This window comes from Tenebrio molitor, chromosome 3 (genome assembly GCF_963966145.1).
Source record: "Tenebrio molitor chromosome 3, icTenMoli1.1, whole genome shotgun sequence".
NCBI lineage: Eukaryota > Metazoa > Arthropoda > Insecta > Coleoptera > Tenebrionidae > Tenebrio > Tenebrio molitor.
Window position 1 is genome coordinate 23,627,361 of NC_091048.1, and position 23,877 is coordinate 23,651,237.

At 35.1% G+C, this 23,877-nt stretch overlaps 1 protein-coding gene across 3 annotated transcripts in view; it reads left to right on the forward strand.

Annotated features, from left to right (window-relative positions):
- The window catches only part of Elk (Eag-like K[+] channel), a 112,703-nt gene that overhangs the window by 80,839 nt on the left and 7,987 nt on the right, over positions 1-23,877 (forward strand). For 2 of the 3 annotated variants that reach the window (XM_069042984.1, XM_069042985.1), the window contains exons 5-10: positions 3,579-3,760; positions 3,818-4,046; positions 14,672-14,829; positions 15,059-15,257; positions 21,486-21,668; positions 21,721-21,920. In XM_069042984.1, the coding sequence (XP_068899085.1) occupies positions 3,579-3,760; positions 3,818-4,046; positions 14,672-14,829; positions 15,059-15,257; positions 21,486-21,668; positions 21,721-21,920 (1,151 nt within the window). The remainder of the gene's footprint in view (positions 1-3,578; positions 3,761-3,817; positions 4,047-14,671; positions 14,830-15,058; positions 15,258-21,485; positions 21,669-21,720; positions 21,921-23,877) is intronic. The other variant, XM_069042986.1, reaches the window with a different exon arrangement.

The following is a 23,877-nucleotide window of genomic DNA, read 5'->3' on the forward strand; positions in this document are numbered from 1 at the left end:
ATTTGTAATTTTTCCAATGATGTCTTTTGTTTGTAGTTCGTGCGGTCGTCTAAAAAATAAAATGTGCACTTCTGCCAAAAAGTGCCTATCGTCCTCGCCTGTTTTCAAGCCTCGGGTGCGCCTCGGTCAGAAAACCCAAACTCGGACGAAAAAGATGCACTTTTGGCCTCGATACATAATAACTATTGGGCCGGGCCCACCTGCCCCCCCCCCCCCCTTGCTACGCCCTTGCAACTAAGACGAATTTTAAAAATATGACAATGTTCTTCCTGTTCACATTGCATGACAAAAAATTCCACAAACCTTATGTTTAGAAATTTAAATTTACGATTTGTAGGAGTGAAAAAAAAAAAAATAAAAATGGAAGTGCTCATGTTTAGATTAGCGAACACTTAACAGACATAAAAGTCCTTTTGCTAATTTTAATATGTTGACAATGTGAAGCCAATGCAACGTTTTCTACCCTGGGGCCACATGTTTTATTGTGAAAAAATTTGTTCAAAAAAAAAATTGAGAGTGGAATTACATCATTTGTTCTGCTTTGTTACTCCGGTAGTTAGTACCGTTGGAAGGGTTATTAAATGAACACGTTTCACTTAAATTTTGTTCAACAAAAATTGTTTTGAATCAAGTTTTGTCCCAATAACAAAAGAAAAAGTATGTAAAATAAAAGCGCCGTTTCTGACGAAATTGAATTTAAATTTTCGTCTAAATGAATTTTTTTTCGTTAGACGCTAAATTGAAAATTAATAAACAAATAAACAATTAAAACAGACTTTTTTTGAATCACTGATGATGTGATCTTTCAGTTATTTTCGTCGTCGCACTTTTACATTCATGTCTTTTATTCGTCTAAATCTGCAAACAATATTAGATTTTTTTTTCTCAATCAGCTGGACATAAAGATCATTTGTTTCCACCTAACTTGTTCAAAAGACCCTCTAGGCTAAAAAATAAAGAAGAATGTTCAGATTAATTACTTAGAAATAATCCAGTCAACATTCTAGAATTTACAATTTAATGGAAACGTTTTCTAAGAAAAACTTATTTTACCAGATTGTAGATTAAGGCGTACAAAGGAAGCTTCCTGATTTTCTCAATGTAATTTGATCCGCCTCACCTTTTAGGAGGGTGAAAAATCCCAAAGACTTTCTTAATCAGATAACAGCGATTTGCGTTAATCCTACGTGAAAATCACTTGAATGTTTTTTGTAGTTTATTAAATTTAGAACAAATTTGATCCTATGTAAAAATGAAATAGGACTAGTATTTTTTATGATAACGCCGTCAGAAAATTCAGTCGCACACAGTTGAATTATTATAATTAATAATTAATTATTATATTGCTAAACTGATACTTAGATTTTCGACTTGTGATATATGATTTTGTGGTGAATAAAATTAGCTTTAAAATGGTGGCAGAAAAATTAGAATTGTTCAATAATTGCGAAATTTATACACTTTCAAATTTGTTACCATTAGGTCACGTCTGCTGAAATTACCCCTGTCAAGCTTTTGTCCGGCAACTTTTTATTATCGCTTGAAGTTCAAAAAACTCCCACGGGAATCTGTTGAGAATTGAATTCCTGACAAAATGGTATCTTGATAATTAAATTGCCTCAAATATCTTTCAAGTTATAAACGTTCAAACTCAAACATTTTTAGAAGGTTATCATTGGGATAGTTACGTAATAACTGGAATTTTCATTTTTGTTTTTAAGATTAAAGAACTGTTTAAAGAGTGGTTAAAATAAATACGATACGCGTATGTTCTCCTTTTTACAAATAAATCGAAAGACGTAAATATGACTGTTAAACTATACACCTTGCTCCCATATCAAAAATTCACCAAAGTTTACATCGAAAATAAATGTGGCAACGCTGTTGCATTTGGATCTAAATAAAAATCAAAAGTTAGGTAAAATTTTTTTATTCTTCCACACACCTTATAAAGGCAATTTAATTTTTCTTATTAAACAAATATCTATTTCTTCACGTCGTTATATTATAGTAGTTTATTTAACGAGTTCGTGTGTAAATTGGGCTTTTTTGGCTAGTTTAAAATGCGAGTCGAACGAGCGTTTTAAAGGTCCAGAGTGCCAAAAAAGCCCAATTTACAATGAACGCAATGTTTTTAAAGTTAGTTTGACGTTTCGTTTTGACAAGTTGTTACATTTATCAAAATCCGTTCACACAGGAGAAAATTCTCAAATTCTGACAGTGTCGAACAAAAAAATTAAAATTTTTCATTTGAGTTGTATCGGGTGTTCATTTAAATTTATCCTCAAAGTTGGCCTTGAAGAGTTGATTGTGAACGCGCCACTCTTCAGTGTGCAGAGTAAAAACACAAACAACGCAAAAGTGAGGTTAGATTTAAACAGCTGATGCGTTATCTGTAATCCGTGGTGCGTTCACAATCGACACTTCAACGCCTACTTTGAGGAGAAATTTAAATGAACACTCGATACTAACTTGCATCATCATCTTTCAATAACGATATTCCCTAAGGAGTTTTTTTTAACCAACACAAGTCAACAGGTGATGGATCTTTGATGTGTGAACAGGCTACGATATAATCAGCATCACATTTTTTTTTTATAATACAAGCCCACTTTCACGATTTAAATCTTTTCTTTTTTCCAGTCTTATTTTTTCCTTATTGCTCCAATAAATTTTCATAATCACCCCCATACATTTAAATCTCCAAAACTGTACCAGATAATATCACAATTTAATAAAATAGCTATTTATGTAACCAGTTAGGAAATGCGTTATTTTGTGTAACGAGTGGAATATTTGCGGGACGAGCGCAGCGAGATCCCGCAAAATCACACGAGTTACACAAAATTGTATTTCCTAAAGTGTTACATACAAGATTTTTTCTAATTTTGACAAAAAAAAGTTTCTTCAAACGTTAAACGAAGTAATGAATTTCATTAATAATAAATTATTATTGTGTTAAAATATCAAGTAGGTAAGTAGGCACGGTTATTTTGCTTAAAAACACAAAATACCGGGTGATCAAGAAGGACTGTTTAAGTTGGCAATACAATTAAGAAAATTTTTATTTATAACACTGTAACTGGATATGTTTTGTTGGTTTATTTGACAAATATCTGAAATAGGTATAGCATTAACACCGACAAGCCACCAACAACCGGAAGTTACTCCTGTTATACGATTTAAAATACGATTCAGTGTTACCAACTTAAACAGTCCTTATTGATCACCCCGTATTACAGTGTCAAATTGATGATACAATAAATTTTTCCTAACCAGTTAGGAAAGATTTTACTTTTCGTAACCAGTTACGAAAAGTGTGACGTTTCCCAACGTCAATTAATTTTGAAAAATGTCACTTTATATGTCAAAATTAGAAAAACCATTTTACTAACACCCATTATCAACTTTGAAGCCTGGACCACGTTAGACAATCTCAGATTAGAAAATCCCGATGAGTCAGTTGGTTTCGTGTGTTGTGGTCCCGGCTTCGACGTTTTCTAATCCAACCCCTAACAACTTAATCTTAATATAATTTAAACGCACATTCGCGCAAGTGAACTGATGTTTGTGCACAGCGGCCGTTCTTGGAGCTCGCTTCCGAGGTGCTGACTCTTGCCTCCTTGCAGACGCCAACGGCAACCTCGACCCCGAAGCGCCACCCGCCAATTACGGTAGAAGACGCTCGAGGGCCGTGCTGTACCAGCTATCGGGTCATTACAAACCTGACAAGATGAAGACGAAACTCAAACTGAACAATGTAAAGCGACAAATTAATCACGAGAAATATTTCGTTGCTAATCGTGTTACGTTTCAGAATTTGTTAAGCTCAACACCAGCGCCTTTGCCTGAATACAAAACTTCCGCAATAAAAAAAAGTAGGTTCATTATATCTCATTATGGGATGTTCAAGAACGGATGGGACTGGCTGATCTTGATGGCGACGTTTTATGTCGCCGTGGTGGTTCCTTACAATGCCAGTTTCTTGAACTCGGAGAGGCCCTCCGTCATCATGGACGTTCTAGTCGAAGCGCTCTTCTTCATAGGTGAGATTTCTAACAAATATTTTCATTTTTTACAATTCAACAATGATTATTTAAAATTAACTTGCTCGTTTCTCGTGAGATTAACGTCCAAATTCATATTGTGAGCACCTCTACTGATCGTCACCGCTTCAACACGAGTATAGTAAATTGACGTATACTATACAGGGTGATTCTGAAATAAGTTTAGAAAAAAAAACCGGTAATTGGTGATGATGAGAAGAAGTCATTGGCAAAAAAATTTTCTTATAAAAGTTTTTTCGTTTTCGAGATACAAATAATTGAAAATTTGGTCAAATTTGCTAGTACGCTGCTGAGTTAAAGGTGATTACCTGATTATCTTGGTAGTTTAGCAACAATAATAATGAAAGGTGCCCGTCATTCACAAACGTAACCTTACTCCTCTCGATCATTTCCATAGAAACATTTACAAAACAGTGTGCTTTCACCTACGACTTTATTGTGGAGTTGATGTAACAATGGTTGCTAATGAAATGAACAAATTCGGACAAATTTTCCCTATTCATAGGCGTTGGAAAGACAAGGATATAGGGTAATTTCCATCCTTTTGATTTCGCCTCCAAAAGTCATTTACGCAGAATTATTTTGTGTCAAGGATACTCCACATTTTTTTTCCAAACTTATTTCAGAATCACCCTCTATGTATTTTAATTTTTATTACCTTTTAATACCTCCATAAAGTTGACGTCGCGGCGGTGACGGTCAGTCGAGGTGCTTATAGATGAAATTTCACCTTAAAGCGAGCAAAATTCTCGCAAATCAGGTGAAACACTTTCTACTGGAATTCAATATTCTGTGAAATATATTAATGCATTTGTTGCGTTATTGCTTGGTTAATTAAACCACCTCGTTGGTGTAATTAGAAATTAACAATAAATTTATAAGCCTGTGGATTCAAGGCTCAGAATTTCAGGAAAGTGAAATACCGCAACAGTCGTATTTATTAATTCATAAATCTTGGTAAATTAGATTGTCAAGGGTGTTAGTTAGCTGTGATTAATGGGGATAAAATAATAAACTCAGAAAGCAGAAGAGTTCAACAAGATAAAGTTTTCAACAATTTTTTGTGATGTTTCATAAATTTTCACTAGTAACATCCCGAGTGCATGTCAAATTATCGACAATTTGACATGCACGAGAGGATATTTTGGCAGACTATTTCATGAGAAAAATTTACATGATAAGTAAGTACAAATAAACGTAATTCTTTTTAAAATATAAAATTAATACCAAATGATTTTTTAATTAGGACTACGCGAAAATTTGGCACTAGTGCAAATTATCGCTGTAATTCGATCGCTATTAGCTAAAATTCAAATATTCGAGCTTTTTGATTGGCTTAAATTTTTCGAAGGAAATAGTCAACATAATTTGGAGAAATTGGGAGCTTTTGGGTTGTATCGACATATTTTTTATAAATATTATTTTTATGAGTGAGTCACAACACAAGCGGAGTTTTGGAACTAAAACATGCGTGTTTTCTTTGACCTTCTGACCATCTCAACAATTTTTAATATAATTTGTGTTGCTATATGAAAGGCTGTCATTTGGAAAATTCTATTCAAAAGCCCCAAAGCATTTTTCCTTCCAATTGGTTTCCCACCTTAATTGACATTTTGGACAGATCTGGACATTTTCTCTATTTACAACTTACTCTCATAACAGAGCTACAGTATCTTTTTTTTTCTTTAAACTCTTCGTTTATACTGAAGTCCCAAAACTTGCCACTTTTCATTAATGAGATTGAGATTTTATGAGAATCTTCGCAGATTTCGGAAAAGCTGTGAATAAAAAAAACAACTTCGTCGTTATGAAAGCCCTCAAAGCTCTCTTCCGCGGAAAAATAAACAAAAGCTTCACCCACAATGTGTGTTTATGGTTGGCTTTTTCCATGATTATTTATCTTCTTTTTTTAATAAACGGGTCAGTTCGCTCTTTCGTGGCTGGTTTTGTTTCAACGGAACGGAAAGGATATTGAAATTTTTATGTTGCGAAATTGTGGCAACCGAATCAGAACACATATTGATTATTGCTATTTTTGTTTCATCCGTTCCAATTGTTTCATAATGTTTAAGTGAACTTAACAAACCGAAGACCCTCAGCATGCTGATTGTTTCAATTTTATTAAACATACACCTAATGCATTTATATGTCATCGATGCGAGTCGAGCGAATAATACATAAATTAGCAGTCTTTGTTCGAGGAAACAATTATTAAGTTAAGCGTTTCTCCATTTTACTGCGGGGTCTTTAGTGGTACAATAGTAATTAGCAATCAGTGCATAATCCTGTTCCTACTTAGGGAGTCGAGTCTTGGAGTCTTCGGGAATTGAAATAGCGCAACAGTTGTAGACATTCATTTCACAATCGCATTAAAATATTTAATCAAGAATGGATCTCTCAGCAATTAGTGAACAAAAATTCTATTAGATTCATTTTAAATATACTTAAAACGTTTTTCCAGAATCTTGATATTTCACAAATTTTGAGTATGAGACACACTTGATTTTGAATTAATTTGGTTCGAGATTCGTTTCGATGTTGAAGCAGTTCAAGGTCTACTTATAATAAAAATTCATCAATTTTGTGTAATTCAGTGCGGTTTTTTTTTTGTGTAAGGTTGGCAGCAGTAAATACTCATTGTCATATCTATTCACATAAAATTTAGATTAAATGACAAAAATATACAAGTAGATAATAATAATCGGTATTGAGATATGTAGAGTCGCGAGCAATAAATTTTGGTCGTCAAGGTCATTTCAAAATTTTGTTAGATTGTCACAAATAAAAAAAAATCCTTGCTTGATTATGCCCGTGTCAAAAAAATAAGAAAAAAACGACAATTAATGTCATACAACATGATGATAGGAGATTTACGGTCGTTTTAGAATGGAACATTTTCGATTGCGTCAAAGAATGACATTGACGACAAAAATGTATTGCTCGCGACTGTACTATTTGTAAGTAAAGTAATAATAACAATCTGTCACTGCGTTACCAACATAAGAACATCGAAAATCTCTGTGTGTAGATATTTTAATTTTTAATAACAAATAAAAAGTAAATTAATGCTTCATAAAGAAATGTTGTATACAATACGTTGTAGAATGAGTGTTTTTTAAGTATGTTTAAATTTACTACGATTTCAATTATGACGAGCGAAAAAAATATGCATTTTACAACATATTGCATATAACATTTAGCAGCTCATTGCATAAACATCCATTTTGATGAAATTTAAAGCGTTTTTCCTCGCGCATTTACGACTACAACTGGTTTAATATCGTAATGAATATTTTGAACACATCTGGACCGAGTCTGTTTAATTCCTTTACCTACAATTTACGGTCACACAAAAGCTTATTGTATTTACATTTTCTATTTAAACCTTCAACTGGTATATTGAGCTATTGTAACGCACATTTTTAAATAATTTTGTTTCTAGAACTCGGATGTAACGTACAAAACTAGTTACAATTTTGTTTTATTTATCTAGCTTTTAAAATATGCTATTAGTCTCGTACGCTATGAGTTAATTTGTTAGCTCACATTTTCTCTCTTTAAAATCTTTGTTTCTGCAATGCAAACATTATATTAATTTTTTCTGTATTGTATATTTATTCCCACATTAATATTTTTCGCAGTACGTTGTTAAGTAAGCATCAAAAGAACATCAGGAAAATGTAAAAACATTCCATCCCCTTTATTATACAAGGTGATTCACGAATAATAATGACAATGAGCCTACAAAGTTTGTGATGCAACCAACAATACACGTCCCTCATAATTTTTTAGTTTCTGTTTTTATTGATTATTCCACATAATGATTTTGATTAAATTTGACAAATGTAATGTCGGGCATGATGACTATGTTTTATAAAATTAAAATATATTTTCTTGTTTTCAACTGTCATAAATTCACATTTTTCTCCTTTGTAAACTGCCTGACCTGACCTGACCTGACCTGCCCCAAAGCAAAATGAGCAGATAACGAACCGTTGCCCTAGACAACACATTCAACGTTACATTTCTGACAGGTTTTGAAAAATTTGTCAAAACTGTCAAAAGCAAATGCGAAATCATTTTTAAAAGATTTGGAAGCTTTAGGGACGTCATTTCAAACAATAAAATTTTGTATGCAACTCGTTTCTGGGTAAATTGGGCTTTTCTAATTACCCTAAAGGCCTTAAAACCCTCGCTACGCTCGTGTTTTAATCTTGTCCCTCGAGCAATTAGAAAAGCCCAATTTACACAGAAACTCGTTGCATAAATAACTATTTTTAAATCCACATAATCGGTGCAAATGTAATGTTGGCTGCATCACACATTTCTTTAGGCTCATTATTACTCGTGAATCACCCTGTATGTATATTATAAAATGTTAGCTTTTTTCTGAAGGCAACGTTATTTAGCAACATATTGAATAACTATTTTTAAGGATGAATTTAGAATTCAAAGAAAATTTAAAAAGTAAACAGTTTTATATTATTTTATTATCTTCTTCTTCACCCAAATTATTCTCTTTTCTATTGGTTGCTATTTGTTGTCTTCTTGTCTTTTTCAACTGCATTACTTTGTGATCTCCTTCTAATGCTTTCGCCATGTTCTTACCCACTTACTCCTAACCTAATTTTCTTGTCCTCATAGTTCGCTTTTCTTTATTACTTCTTTCCATACTACGATAAAGTTGTCTTCTTTTTTGCTTGAGTTCACATCCTTTCTGGTTTTTTTTTACATTATATTTAAATAAATAATAATATATTTGAAACTTGAAAAACACTGAAAGTCTGCCTCAATTCTCTAACATCATTAAAGGCGTGGTCCAGTTTACAAAAATTAATTTTCAACAGACCCAATTGTCCTCTGAAATATTAAAGACCCCAGTTGGTTTCCCATCATAATTAACCTTCCGCTCCTGTTCTTAATTCCTCGTACAATTTATTCCCGCACAAAAGCTAAACGACATTCACATTTTCCGACCTTATCTGAATTTTCTGTTTTAATTTAGAGATAAAACTTCCATTAAATTCGTAGATCCGATCAAATCTACCCTCGCTCGATCCACATCTTCGACAGCCTCTACGTATGCGAACATCATCTTAAGATACAAGAGAAATACAAATTGTCTCCGCTACCTTTTCTGACAAACTACACCAAACCCTTCCACGTAAAATCTGAAACGCGAAACTGAAAACAGTCTGATTCAGTGTTGTATCCGGCCGGAATCGATAGCGATGATGTTGGTCCAAAGTCTATTTAGCAAGAGCATACACGGCCTGAATAGGCCATTAACACAGCCAATGTCTTTGTGTGTAGAGTACAGGTGCGACAAAACGATATGACCTGGCTCCTGGTTCATAATGACGCACGAACGTGTCCGCGTTACCGCAGGATGTCGATCCTGGAACCTGTTTCGGGCGGTATTGCACAATCCCACCGTTGCGAACCTCATTTTCCCGATTTTAATTGTCCAGAAAATTGTGCCAAATCAAACAAATACCGCTAATTCCGTCCGCGATTGCCGACTCTTGTTTGTTTGAAAACTGAAACGCGTCTTAAAAATGTACAGCTTACGACTTTGTAAATACGAGTACGATACGATCGCCATTCTTTTGTGTTGCAGTCGAGAAAATTGCATCAGACACGATTTTGCAAGCGTCCTGTCATCGATTTGAAACGGAACAAATTAGGAGAAAATGCCGCGGAAAGCTGCGATAAATCAGTGTTAAGGAAAGACGGGTAAATATTTGCATTGGCATTTTTTTCGCCGGTGAATTATGTGAGAGGAAGGTGAAAGCTCCTCCGGGAGGCTAACCAAACAATACCCTCATGAATAACGAAGGGTTAGAGCGAGACGCGTCTCGCGCCCCCTTTTAATATCGCGGGACTTTTTCCCGAAAAGTAATAATTCCACTGCTATCGGTATATACGAGCGCTGATCCGAAAGGAAAAACACCAAATTGAAATTGACACGAACAGAGAATCTTTTATCCAATTCGAGCAATTTATGGCCGAGATAAAACCATATTGTGTTCAATTGTAACGAAGAAACTCAATTTTATATCGAATTTGCCACGTGTAGGGTTTTTGTGCTTCGGTCACGAGAAATGGTGGATGCGCCGGGCACTCATTAACATTTAAAAAAGCTATTCTCCCCAGCCGCGGTGGGAATCTAGTTAATGCAAACAGTTTAAAGCGCATCGAGTGGGGAAAGAGTTAAAACAAAGGGGGGACCGTAATTTGTGGACATACGTTAATTTTTTTTTTGGAGAGATAAGAGCGGTCAGATACGGCACGAATTTCAGAATTGGGGCAAATAAGACACTGGCGGAAATGGAAATACAACAACGGACAGGATTTAGCTGAGGTTTTTATAGAAATGTAATCTTTGAATGGCAAAAAGCAAAAAATTGTTTCCTATTGTTCGAATTGGTTTTTTAATTATGATAATTACGTTTTCTACATCGTGCTTTAAAATAGGTTTTTACAGTGGCGAAACAATACAAGTGCTTCTTTAACACTTTCTACTGTTTTCGCATTCCTCTGAGAAATTAAAAGTACTGTAAAATCTAATAAACCTAAGAGTGATATTAAAATATTTCTTTTGTAATAATTTTCTTCAGCATATAAATATTACACAATTCTTTATTATGTGGACGCCGACGTAATATCCAGGTCTGCTTTGCAGATGTATTGTGGGTTGCATTTTCAATTTCGGCGGGCTCATTCATTATCACTCGTGAAATATCCTGGACGAGTATGTTGTACAAAAATACTTCCACGATTTTAAATTCACTTTTCAATTATTTTTTTCTCTTTCGGTGTCACAATAAGCATCTTGTGATGCTGAAAACAGTTGTACAAAGTTCAATTTTATAGCATCGTTTCTACGTTTCTAGTGATTATTGAACATGGGGTTGGTATTGATAGTAATGTCAATGTTCAATATGATGTCATTTGAATCTGAATCCACGTTTTGGATCAAAATAAACTATTAAGGGGGTAGATTATTATTGTAACAACATTTGGGAGACAATTTGAAATTTAATTTTCGATGAAAAGACATTGCTTCAGCAATACCAACTCAATTCCATTAAAATAAAAGTCACTAGATAATTGTTTTATATTGACAAATTCCCTCATGTTATGAAAACAGTTGATATTGACCAATAGTGTGCCGAATATCGCGAAAAAATCTAGTCATGGTCAGAAACTGCGTCTTCCGCCGACAAAAATCTCCCTTTCGGTGAAAAACGACGTTGACAAGGCTTTTGTTTTTGTTGGTAACACAAATTAATGAACAAAATGTCAGAAAATTATTTTGACGTTTTCCAAAATGGATTTAAAAAATCGTTTTAGAAACTACTCCAGCAGTTATATTGACTATGTACAGTGTGAAAACAATTTGGAATACAACAGATAAATTGTTCAGGAAAAGTGCCACGATGAATATAAACTAACCTTTAATCCGTTTTGTGATGTTGTTCCGAATGTTTGTTTGAATTGTTCATTCGGAAATTTGTCTAGACAAATATAACTCGACTTCCCATTGGTCTCGTCGTTATTGCCAAGCAACAAACTTTTCGTCATAAAATCAAAACTTTCCGAAAAAATGGGAAGTCTTGAGATATTGTTTCTGAAAAAATATATATTAATGAAGCTGAAATAGAAAAAATAGCATATTACACTCATTTCACAAGCCCTATTCTTTTAGAGCATTCTTCGCTAGACAAGAGACTGTCTTGTGCAACTCTTATAACAATATAAAGTCCATTCAAAAATCAAAAAACCACCAACGTCGCATTTTCTTCGATAATTACTATCGCCAAGGCTGTCTAGTGTAAAATTTGGTGAGAATTGTAATTTTGAGGTTAAGTGTTTATTAAATGTCTTGTCTTTCTGAGCATGTTTAAGTAAAAATAATAAGAATCAATAAATAAATGAAACGTGCTGCTAATTTATACACTGACCGGCAAAAAAAGTGGGACAGCAAGAAAAATAATATTATACTAAAATCATTATTACAAAATTAAGTAAAAATGATGTCATTACTTGTATTCTGTTCTTAAAAATATACCACCTAACAAAGATGTCATTTGAAAGGCTTCAATTAACACATTAACAACAGAAAAGAAAAATACAATTATAAAAAATAAATAAACAAGGAACATGAACGCCTCTACTTAATTCAATATTTGGTATTCCGGCCTCTTGCCCTTATTACAGCTTCTAGCCTTCGTGGCATTGACTCGATTAAGTGCTGAATTTCTTCTTGAGGCGTATTATCCCATTCTTCTTGCACGACTCTTCGAAGCTCTTGAAGAGACACCAGCTCACCACGCTGCGCTCTAACCTGTTTACCGACAACGTCCCATAGATGCTCAATGGGGTTTAAGTCGGGACTACGTGCTGGCCAGTTCATTGTATCAATTCCTACATCATGAAGATAATCTGTTACAATTCGAGCAGTATGTGGGCGAGCATTGTCGTGCATGAAAATGAAACCATCGCCTGTTAACTGGGCAAAACCCACGACATGGTCTTGTAGGACCTCCTCTATATATCTATGCCTCTTTCAATAAAAACCAACTGTGTACGGGCTTCCGAAGAAAAACCTCCCCATACCATAATTGATCTTCCATTAAAACTGAGCCTTTCAGAAAAATTGCAAGGTGCATAGCGTTCTCCTGGTCTTCTCCAAATTCTCGCCCGTCCATCTGGAGATCGGAGAGCAAATCTCGACTCATCGCTAAAGAGTACCGACTTCCATTGCTCTAAATTCCAATTTAAGTGTTCCTGTGCAAAAAGTAATCTGGAAACCCGATGACCTCTGAGAAGTTCTGGTCCAGTTGCTGGTCGATAGGCCCCTAAATTTGCTTCGCCAAGTCTTCTTCTTACAGTCCTTTCATTCACGTTGACCTCTCGTACCCTTTCCAGTTGATTTCTTATCTTAACTGCCGTCATATGCCGATTTCTCAAACTAAGCATCGTAATGTATCGATTATCACGAGCGCTTGTACTTCTTCTACGTCCTGATCCAGGTCTTCTGGTGTACCCTCCAGTCTGACGAAAACGAAGTACGGCTCTATGGACACTGGATGGTGCAAAACCAAGAGAATTCGCAGCTTCGCGAATGCTGAAGCCCACGTGGACTAGAGCTATAGCTCTTGCAGAATCTTCTTGCGATAATGGCATTTCAATGACAAAATGACAACTTGAATAACAAATTTGTGGAAATTCCATGACAACAATGTCAGAAATGCTTTTTTTAGGACGAAAGAAAATAAACTACATCTGAGATTTTAATAGATTTAAGAAAAACTCAACAATTGAAAGGTAAAACCCAGTAAATCAAAAGAAAATTGCGGAGAATAGGAAATAAAACAAAAATAAACTTTTGGGATAAAAAAATAACGTACATACTTAAATATAAATGAATTTTTTTAATGTCCCACTTTTTTTGCCGGTCAGTGTAGTTACCAAGATAATATGAAACAATATCTACCTAGGGTTTTTTTAATTTTACCAACCTAAAGCAACAGGTGGTGGTTTTTTGATTTTTGAATGGACTTTAAATACTATTAGTTTTTTGTTACAGTGTTTTTCTTTTGATTTTTCTCTTCTGTCAATTGTATTTCACTATTTTTCAAAACTATTTCATATTTACGTCACTTTGACATTTAATAGAGATAGGAAATAGTTTTGAGAAATAATGAAATACAATCAAAAAAAGATGAAAACCAAAAGAAAAACAGTGTATTATCCTATTTTTATACCTAGCTTTCGATTCCATCTGGATCTTTACCTTGATCTTGATCTTCACCTAGATCTTCATTTAGATTTTGATCTGCATCCTAGTCTTGATCTGCTCTTCTACATATTCTTAATTCAAATTTCCAAAAATATTACTTACATAAAGCATATTTTCAGTAACGAATGTTTTATTACATACTTTATTTGTTGCTAATTTATTAAAATAATGTAATATTTTTGAAGCTTCTTCTAACTTAATTTCAAAAAAACTTATTTTTGCAAATACTTCCGTCCTATTCGTTTCTACCATTCATCGCTTCCTCCTACGTTTTTTTTCTTAATTTTTGTTACCGTTCTTTTCTCATACATCATTTTATAATTTATTCTTTCTTTTTAGTTCGGCAATACATAATGTATAACAAATCTGTCTGATCTCAGTACCTATTGAGTATTTTTTCTCTTTAAAAGCTGGAGATCAGAATCGACTGTAGCCTTATTAATTTTTCAATAATATTTTTATAAATGATTCAATCCAGCCTCGTCGGAAGCATCTAAAACAAAAAGGTCGCCATCGTTTCATGCCAACCGGTCTCACAAAAGAATAAGATAAGAAGTTGTGGCGAAAGCAACAAAACAACTTTGCGTTAGGACATTTTTTCGCAAAAGTAAATTTAAGCCCGGAGGCTCGAATATGCAACTGTGTCCTTTCACCCTCTACTCTATTCCTCACGCTTGCCTAAGCATTTCAGAACCGAAACTCCTACATCCAGATATTGAGAAAGTTCAAAGTTGACAAGCTCGTCGCTGATTGTGGCTTCGAGTATAAAAATTAAGGTGACTTGTTTCTGTTCCAGATATTTTATTAAATTTTCGAACAACTTATGTCAATAGAAAAGGAGAGGTCGTATCCAACTGGCGAGCAATATCTCTAAACTACTTGAGGACCTGGTTCATCGTCGACATGCTTGCAGCACTGCCATTCGATTTACTTTATGCACTTTACGGTGAAGAGGTAATTCCTTGTCGACTTGTTTGCTTTTAATTTTATCTTTCAATTAACCACTCGAGGCCGCTCCTTTAAGACGGTCTTGACAGAAATGAGATAATGCGAAAAAATCTGTGCCGCTCGCTTAATTCATTTGCTGACATTCTCAAGGTCAACACGCACTTGTTGCCAAAGATGCTGCGTAGACGCAACCCTTGCAGCTGCATCATCTCTTGACAGATCTTTTTGCTTTCAGAAATCCAGTCCATTTCAACCTCACCTTATTAAATTAACTCGATTGCTTCGCCTGGCACGACTCCTTCAGAAAATGGACCGCTACTCTCAATACAGCGCCATGATCCTGACCCTGCTCATGCTATCTTTCACTTTAGTGGCCCATTGGCTGGCTTGTATATGGTACGTGATAGCCGAAAAGGAAGTGGAAACTGAATTAGGTGAGTTTAAATAATGTTCGAGTTTCCGCCTCGACGGCGCTTCATTGTTCTTTCCGTTTCTTTGTGGCGCCTTCCTTACAATTCATCAGAAGTTTGCCGGCTTGGAGCAAAGAAAAAAATTAATTAAGTCGCAAATTTAACTACCTGAGCAAATTGTTTGTCAATAGGGGCGAAGCTTTGCCGGTTGTTCACTCCAGGAACTGCTCAAACTTGTGTCGAATCTATCGGTTTTTGCGAACAGGAAGTCATTCGGAGGAAATTGTTGTGTTGGATGGATAGTCGAGAACTAATTCGAAATTATCACTCCTGCGAGTGGCCGGGACAGATTGGGGTCGGCCCGAGGGATAATTCCATCAAAACAAGTTACAGTAAACAGAAAACACTAAATCTAAGTAAATGTAAATTAATCCCAAAGCAATATCATCTCTTTGTATATGAACGCACTCCACATCGTGACAGTTTTTCCCCAACTACCAACATTCGCGTTTCTTCTAAAAAGACACATTTCGTAAATTTGCGTTCACTTTTCTCGAGGGATCGACGGAAAATAATGTTGTTTGTACAGTTATAAGACGCATTCGGAGCGATTCAATGTTGCTTTTAAAATACCTAATTGCGAAAGCGTTCGCATCCGTATACGGAGTATAATTCGGGAGGAAACCTAATTTGGAACAGAGTAAGCCGCCCTCCGGTTCTAATCTTCACAAATTTCTAGCACTTACCGAGACGCCTTACAATTTTAATCATTTTAGTTTTACTTAAACAGGGTCTGGAGCTCGGATTGATAAACAACTCTGCGAATTGCTGTTTAGATAGAAAATCTAAAGCCAAGTCGGTTTTATCTCGCGTCGGGAAAAGTCTAAGAAGGAAAGTTGCAAATGTGTTTAAACTATTGCACGCTGAACTTCCTGTCGCTGAAACTCCGCCAACAAAGCAAAAATTGGTGAATTTTGACGAAACTACCACCGTAGATCGTTCCGTGAAATCAAAGTTCGAACTTTAAACTAGTTTCTTATCGTGTTATGGTCACAAAATGTGACTGCTTAAATGTTGCAAAGTTATTTGAGATCGCTCCTAGTAAGTACACTAGGACTAAGTTCCAAAACCTACTCCAGAGTAAGAGTAAAAGTAGGTATAATAGAGTATGATGTACAAATTATTCCAAAACGATTGGGTAGGGTGCTTGGATCGGAAAAAATAGTGTGCCACCTTTCGACGATAACATCCCGCACTCCACTACACCAATCTCCAAGCCGCTGGCAAGTGTCAAATATCAGTTTTCTCATTCATTGCCTGTTGTCAATATTAAAAAATTCACGAGAACTTGAATTGATGCCTCGGGTTTTCCCAACGAAAACTAGTCGAAACATTTTATTATTCTGAGTTCCAATTGTTTTAAAACCATTACAAACAGATTTAGTTAATATTGTTTGGTTGATAAACCTAACCTCTCTTATACCTGTCATTTTGACGGTTTTTGATAGTTGGTAGAGTTGGTTGCAAAGAAAAACGAGAAATCAAAATTTTCCTAATGTACAGCCGCGAGCAATAAATTCTGGTTGTCAAGGTCATTCTTTGACGCAATCGAAAATGCTCCATTATAAAACAGTCGTAAATATCATAACCTATCATCATGTTGAATGACATTAATTGTCATTTTTTTCTCATTTTTTTGACACTTTGTTGACATGGGCATAATTAGGCAAGGAATTTTTTTAAATTTGTGACAATCTAACCAAATTTTGAAATGACATTGGGGGCCAAAATGTATTGCTCGCGACAGTAACTTTGGTTTTGTCCATTTGTCAATGAATTCTTTACTAGATCAAATAATTTTTTAAAATGTCATTGAATTTTGAGTACTTATAATTCTAGCCTATCTCCCGTAAGAAGGTTCCACACCATGAAAAAATTGTAAAAATGTGTCAATTTTATTCTGACAGTTCCCGTTTTTTGCAACCACCTGAATTACTTTTCTAATATGCGTCAAAATTCAAAACTCTCAAATTGTCAAAACCTAGTACGATGCCACAACCATTTTGGAACACTTTGTATATTACTGTCCAAGTTTTAGTCCATCATGCTCTTCGTAATGGAGGTTCAAGATAGCGTTCAAAGTTTTTTTTCTCTGGCTGCATAAACATACAGCATATAAAAATATACCGTGCCTTCAAATAAATTCGGAATTAGAGGCGGCTGTGATTGATATGTTTTGTATGTGAACGGTTGGTAATAGACGTTTAAACATGTGTATTGTGCTGTCCAAGGTCACTGCTGTACTTTTCAAAATTCCATGTTACCAACTTCATAATAAAATCAAAGCCTACTCTAATTCCGAATTTTTTTGAAGGCACGGTACATACAGGATACAGTTGATAATTGTTGTACTATTTAATGAGCCAACAATAATCTTTCACAATGATCACAATTTATTTTATACATCTCGAAATAGAACTAACTTAAATAAATCACAGCATGAGTAACAGAAAAGAGTGATTTTTGACAATCTTAAATTCATTGCTATTTTTTTGTTAATTTGTTATTATTACCTATTTATTTATAATTAAGTAACTACTTACTAAAAATGATTTTTTTTTCTAACTACGTGTGTAATGTTTTCTTTAAGCTGCTGGATGGTCCGGGGATTATTGACATACACCCGGTCCTTCAGGTAAGCCTAAAGAAAAAAATTGAGTGCTGTTGAATCGGGCGAAAGTGAATGCAAATACAGGGTGTTTGAAAATTGCTAGTACAAAAAAATACTGGTAATTGGTGATGGTGAGTTAAAGTCATTGGCAAAAAAAAATTTTAATAAAAGTCCCCTAGTTTTCGAGATAAAAATTACTAAAAATTGGGTTAAAATTGTTAGTACCATTGTTAGTTGCCAAAATCTTGCAAAAAAATATTTATTTTTTATATTGTTGTATAGTCCTTCATTATCACGCTTGGTTACCAAGGTTTAAAAAATACTGCCCCGTCTGAGGCGTAAAATATGCTGGGATAGGGTTACTTTATCCCTTTTGTTTAAAAAAATTAAAAATTGTTTTTTTGGATTTCTTAGGGCTTCTAGATGCCACAGTTTTTTTTTTGTACTAGCAATTTTCAAACACCCTGTATACAGGCTGATTCAAAAGGAACGCACAAACTACTAGCAGAGACAGAGTATTCATTCAATTGTAATAACATTCACTAATTAAATTATTTTTCTTTTAGTCCCTTTGATTTTTTAAAATCCAAAATTTAAAATTTTTGTTTGCTTGTCAACAAAAGAAATCAAAAACTGGAAAAATAAGAAAAAACCATCAGGAGAATATTAATTTGTATTATTTTTCTCACGTTCCTCTAACTCTATACGATTACCTACAAGTACCTAGTTGGTGCGGTCGTTTTGATACACCCTGTATAATCAAAATGTCATTTCGCGAAACTATTCATTTGTCGAAAATCTGCCGTAGAAGCAGGATTATGGCTGTGACCGCAGTTGTCCCATTTTACTTCCAACCTAAACCTCACTGATTAAAATAAATCAAAATTTGATTTTTATACAACATTCAGAGGCTTTTTAATTTTTAATATTGCTGATGCTTGTTTTACCTGTTTGCTCAAGAATATAATTCAGGTGCCACATGATTCATTTTCATTTTTAATTGGCTGAAATCGGGTAGTAAGAAGATATCTAACGTTTCTAACAGTAATGGCATCTGTCAAATTTGACAGCTATGAATGTTTCTTTAAAGTGTGCCTTTATTAAACGAACAAGGAAAGCCAGTGGCGTCTGTTTATGAATTTAAAGTGCCTCATTTATTCCTTCGTTATATAAACTTGTGATATGATTAATACTTAATCGAGGATATGACTCGTGAAACCGGAGCGGCACATTCAACTCGTGGAATCTGCGAATTCTTTTCACTCTTATATCGATGATATTCACATTACATAATATTGTAGTTATTGTACCTTACCCCTTGCCTATTATAACTGAAAATATCTCCCAAGTCACCAAATTTATTCAAGTGATATTTTTGGTGCAGGACTGACAAATGTCCTAATCACAAAATTTCATGTTAGGCGAAAAGTTTAAAATCTTTCTGTGTATTTTATTGCTTTCATGAATTAGAGAGTTCTCACACCTTCTTGTTAGCTTTTGATATAATTATCCTTTGAGATTATTATTCTTGTCTGAGACAAATCCATCAAATGGCGCTGGTTAGTAATTTAAAACCTTCATAGTTAAATTAGCTTGTGTTCCGTAATTGTCTGGTATTATAAATGCTTTATTTGCCCTTCGGGATTCCTGATTACGAACATAAAAATACAATTTCCTCCTTTTTTTCTATTCTTTCCCTCCTCTTCCATACCCCTTTCTTCCATCTTATCTCCCTTCCGTCTTCATTCAGTATTTCTCCCCGTGCCTTTCTCTCCCTCCCTCTGATTTCGCTACATCCATTCCACATGTTCTTAATTGTTTCTCTTCTTCCTCATAGCACATTCTGCACCTCCTTTCCTCTCCTTCCATCCAATACCTGCTTTGTCTCTCCTCGTTCCCACATCTAAATCTCTTGCACTCTCATACTTCCTGTTCTATCTGGATTCTTTGATTCTGTCCCTTCTTTCTTATTTGTCTGGGTCCTTGTCCCTTTCACTCAGCTTTTCACTGGCATACCCGTTTCTCTGATAGTATTTCTCTCTCCCCATCTTCTCCGTGTTTTTTTTTCTTTTCTCTCCAGCATTCGGTTAGTATCTTGCCCTCTTCCCTTCCATCTATTCTGTCATCAAACTTTGCCGCTCTCTTTCCCGCTTTCACTCTCAGCCTATTCCTCTTGCACTCTTCCCTCACTATGTAACCTGGCGTTTCTCTGTCCACTCCTAGCACCCCTCTCAAATATTTTTCTTGCTCTTTCTCTATCTCCTCTTGTTCCTTCCATCCCCAGATCTTCGCCCCACATCAATATACTCTCTACCATGCTCACAAACATCATCATTTTCCTCCTAAAATCACCTCCCCACTTTCTCTTTCCTATTTCCCAAACACATTTCTCTACCTTATTTGCTTTCCTCACTATCTTTCTAATATGTGCCTTATCCGTGGCTCTTTCATTGAATCTGTAACCCAGGTATTTGAACTCGTTTACTCGTTCTATTTTCCTTCTTTCCCAGTTCCACTCATTGTCTTCACTCTTGGTCTTTCTCTTATTTAACACATTTATCATTTTCGTCTTCTTCACTTCCAAATTTTTTTTCCTCACATACTTTCCCAGGATTTTCATTAGTTCAACCAGTCTCTCTATTATTATTCCTTCGGTCCTTCGCCCGGTGCCTTTCTCTTTTTCAGTTTCCTTATTTGTCTCTCTGCCTTTTCTACTGTGATTTCTGTTTCTTCTGGCGCCGTCTGCTTCTTCTTTATTTCTGTTTCTGCCTTTCCTTTTTCCTTTCTCCCTTCCAGAAGTACCCTTCCCACTCTTGCATTGTTGTTTCCTCGCTCATTGATTCCTTTTTTTCTCTCGGTTTGTTTTTTTGGCGCTGATTAGTAATTTAAAACCTTTATAGCTGATTTTGCTTGTCTTCCGTAATTGTCTGGTAATAGAGGTTTAAATTCTAACGTGAAATTTTTTGAATAAAATAATAAACATGCATTATTAGATATTATTACATAGGCATTTAAAGAACAAATTCTTTTAACAATTACTACATCATTCAAAAATTATTCTTTACAAAGTGTGGCGGATTTAAAATTCGAGTAGACGATGTTGTCCTTTGAATTTGTAAAAAAATACACAACAATAAATTTTTTATTGCTACTTAAACTTTAAAACCTTTTTTGCTTTAACGGGCGTTTACACTATTTTATCACTCTCAGAAGTTAGAAGACAAATTTTTCAATTTTCCGCTTCGCTTCGTTCTAACTAAAAGATTCCGAAACTTGTTGTATCCAAATAAAACCCATTAAGTGTCATTAATTTCAACGAAATAATAAAAAGATTTGATATTATCTGATGTCCTACAATTATTTTAAATTGTTGTGAATCATCCAGTAAAAGGGGGCATCGAGGTCGGATTTATTATTTTTTATATTACCATGAATTAAGTAACAAAGCCATAAAGTATTGAAGTTACAATGGAACGACCAGCCATCCAAATGGTGACCGCACCCGATATTGCTTAACTCCCCGATCGAAAATGACAATTTTTATTGCGTTTGCCAATCACGCTTGAATCTTTTTTGTTAAGGCTGGATCCACACCTTGGCCGAGCGACTCAAGCTCCCCGACGTGTCCAACGTCTCGAAAACCGACGCCTACGTCACAGCCCTCTACTTCACCTGCTCGAGCTTGACCAGCGTGGGCTTCGGCAACGTTAGCGCCAACACCACCAGCGAGAAAATCTTCAGCATCTGCGTCATGTTGATCGGGGGTGAGTACGTCGACCCCGTCGATAATTCCAATTTTCATCGAATCTCGAACAGCTTTGATGCACGCCGTCGTGTTCGGAAACGTGACCGCCATCATTCAGAGGATGTACTCGAGGCGGTCCCTTTATCAGACCAAGTGGCGGGACCTTAAGGACTTCTTCACTCTGCACCAGATTCCGAAGGAGTTGAAGCAGCGGATGCAGGACTACTTCCAAACTATCTGGTCCCTCAACCACGGCATCGACATACACGAGGTTAGCTTTACGTTTTCGCAGGAATGCGTAAGGTGTACGGTGGAGCTTAATGGGTCATTAAAGCGGCCAATAACTACTAGCAAAGTGAATATTTTTATTGACGTCTGGAGCTTTATGTCGGACCGATCGCGTCAATATTTACGGGAACGCCCGAAATAATCGTCAATTACTCAATAGTTTTTACAAAATTGTTTAGGAAATTTACTTAATTTAATCTTCCAAATAACTCACCGGTTATCTCGTTCGAACTAAAATCTTTAACTTCGCTCACGCCGAAGCTTTCTTTCAAAGCTTGTTAGCGTTCTCTCCATCACAGAATTACAGTGATTTCCTTTGAAAGCTAATCCTGCATTCCCTGTTAAATCTATCTAAATCGAGAGTGTAGTTAAACCCAAAACCATATCAAAAATGCTTGCAAATTCTCGATAAATTGGAAATTATGGCTGGAATCGGTTGAAAGCACATTCAGTTTAATTTGGAATTTCGTCGTATTGATCTGTCTCAAATGAGGAATATAATACAGAAGAGTCAGGATTCATAGTTAAATCAATAGTTAGAGAAGTACCCCACTAGCGGGATTGAAATTAAACGAACAATCTTAAAATCATAAAAGCTCGATTTAATCTTTAATCGATTCTAAAGCGAGGCCACATTATCGTTTAAAGTAAACTTCGGAGTAAGTGCACAATTATTCAGATTAATCGCATAATTATGCAGACTTTATAATCGTCATATGCAGTGCAGTATAATCCTTCGAATGGTCGAGTTCCACAAGGTGTCCTGATTGTCAAAGGGATAAGAAACAGAAAAACAAAATTTTTAGTGAAAAATTACTCTGCTTTAACAGATGAAGAAGATAATATTTAATCGGGAATTTACTGTATTTTTACCAGAAAAATAATATGTACAAGTGATCAAAAAGAAAATAAATCGAGGGTGCCTTCAAATAAATTCGGAATTACAGGGGAATTGTAGAGTAGGCTATGATTTATATATTTTATCTAATAACGGTTGGCAATAGACGCTTAACACGTGTATTGTGCTGTCCAAGGTCACTGCTGTGCCTTTAAAAATTGCATGTTACCAACTTCATAATAAAATCACAGCCAACTCTAATTCCGAATTTATTTGAAGGCACTGTACTTCCTATGCACAGTGGTTTTATTGGTTCCCTATTCACCCCGTTTCGAAAATAACATTCTAGTAAAAAATGCTTTCTCTGCAATGGTAAAACCCATTTTACTGATTGTTCTGTAAAAGTTGTTTTCTAGGTAATCAACAGCACATCGCTGACATTTCTTTGACATTTGTTTATTTTATAAATTTTCTCCATTATCAGAGAATAATAATACAATGCACAATTATAATTCCAACGTCTAAAATTCATGAGATATGATTTATTATAAAGTAGCATTTGAGAACACAAATTGTCTACGCCTATGCATTGAACGCTTATTTTCATAAAATTCCGCTACGACATGACCGATAATAATTTGTAACGGCTGCTCCGATTTGTTTACTTTTTGATCACACTGTATATACATTATAAAAGAGAATTTCTTGTCTTTATTAGTTCTTGACATATTTCATATTGAGTTTACTTTTTTTTTCTTTTGAAGTTATGCAGAACATTAAGAATTGTTTATACTGCTTTACTTAATGTTAGACACAGGAAGCGGTTCAACTTTGTTATGACAAGTTATTACTTAAAGTGACGGAAGTGTGAAGATTTAAATACACGTCTACCTATTTTGAAATTCATGAAGACATCTAGAAGACTATCTTTTTTTAACTGCGAACTCTCGCGAAAGATCTGTACCAGTATTTGCTTGTGTATGTGTCGGGTGTTCATTTCAATTTCCAGTCAAAGTTGGCGTTGAAGAGTCGATTGTGAACACACCACTCGCGTAAAAACACAAACAACGCAAAAACTGAGGTCAGATTTAAACAGCTGATG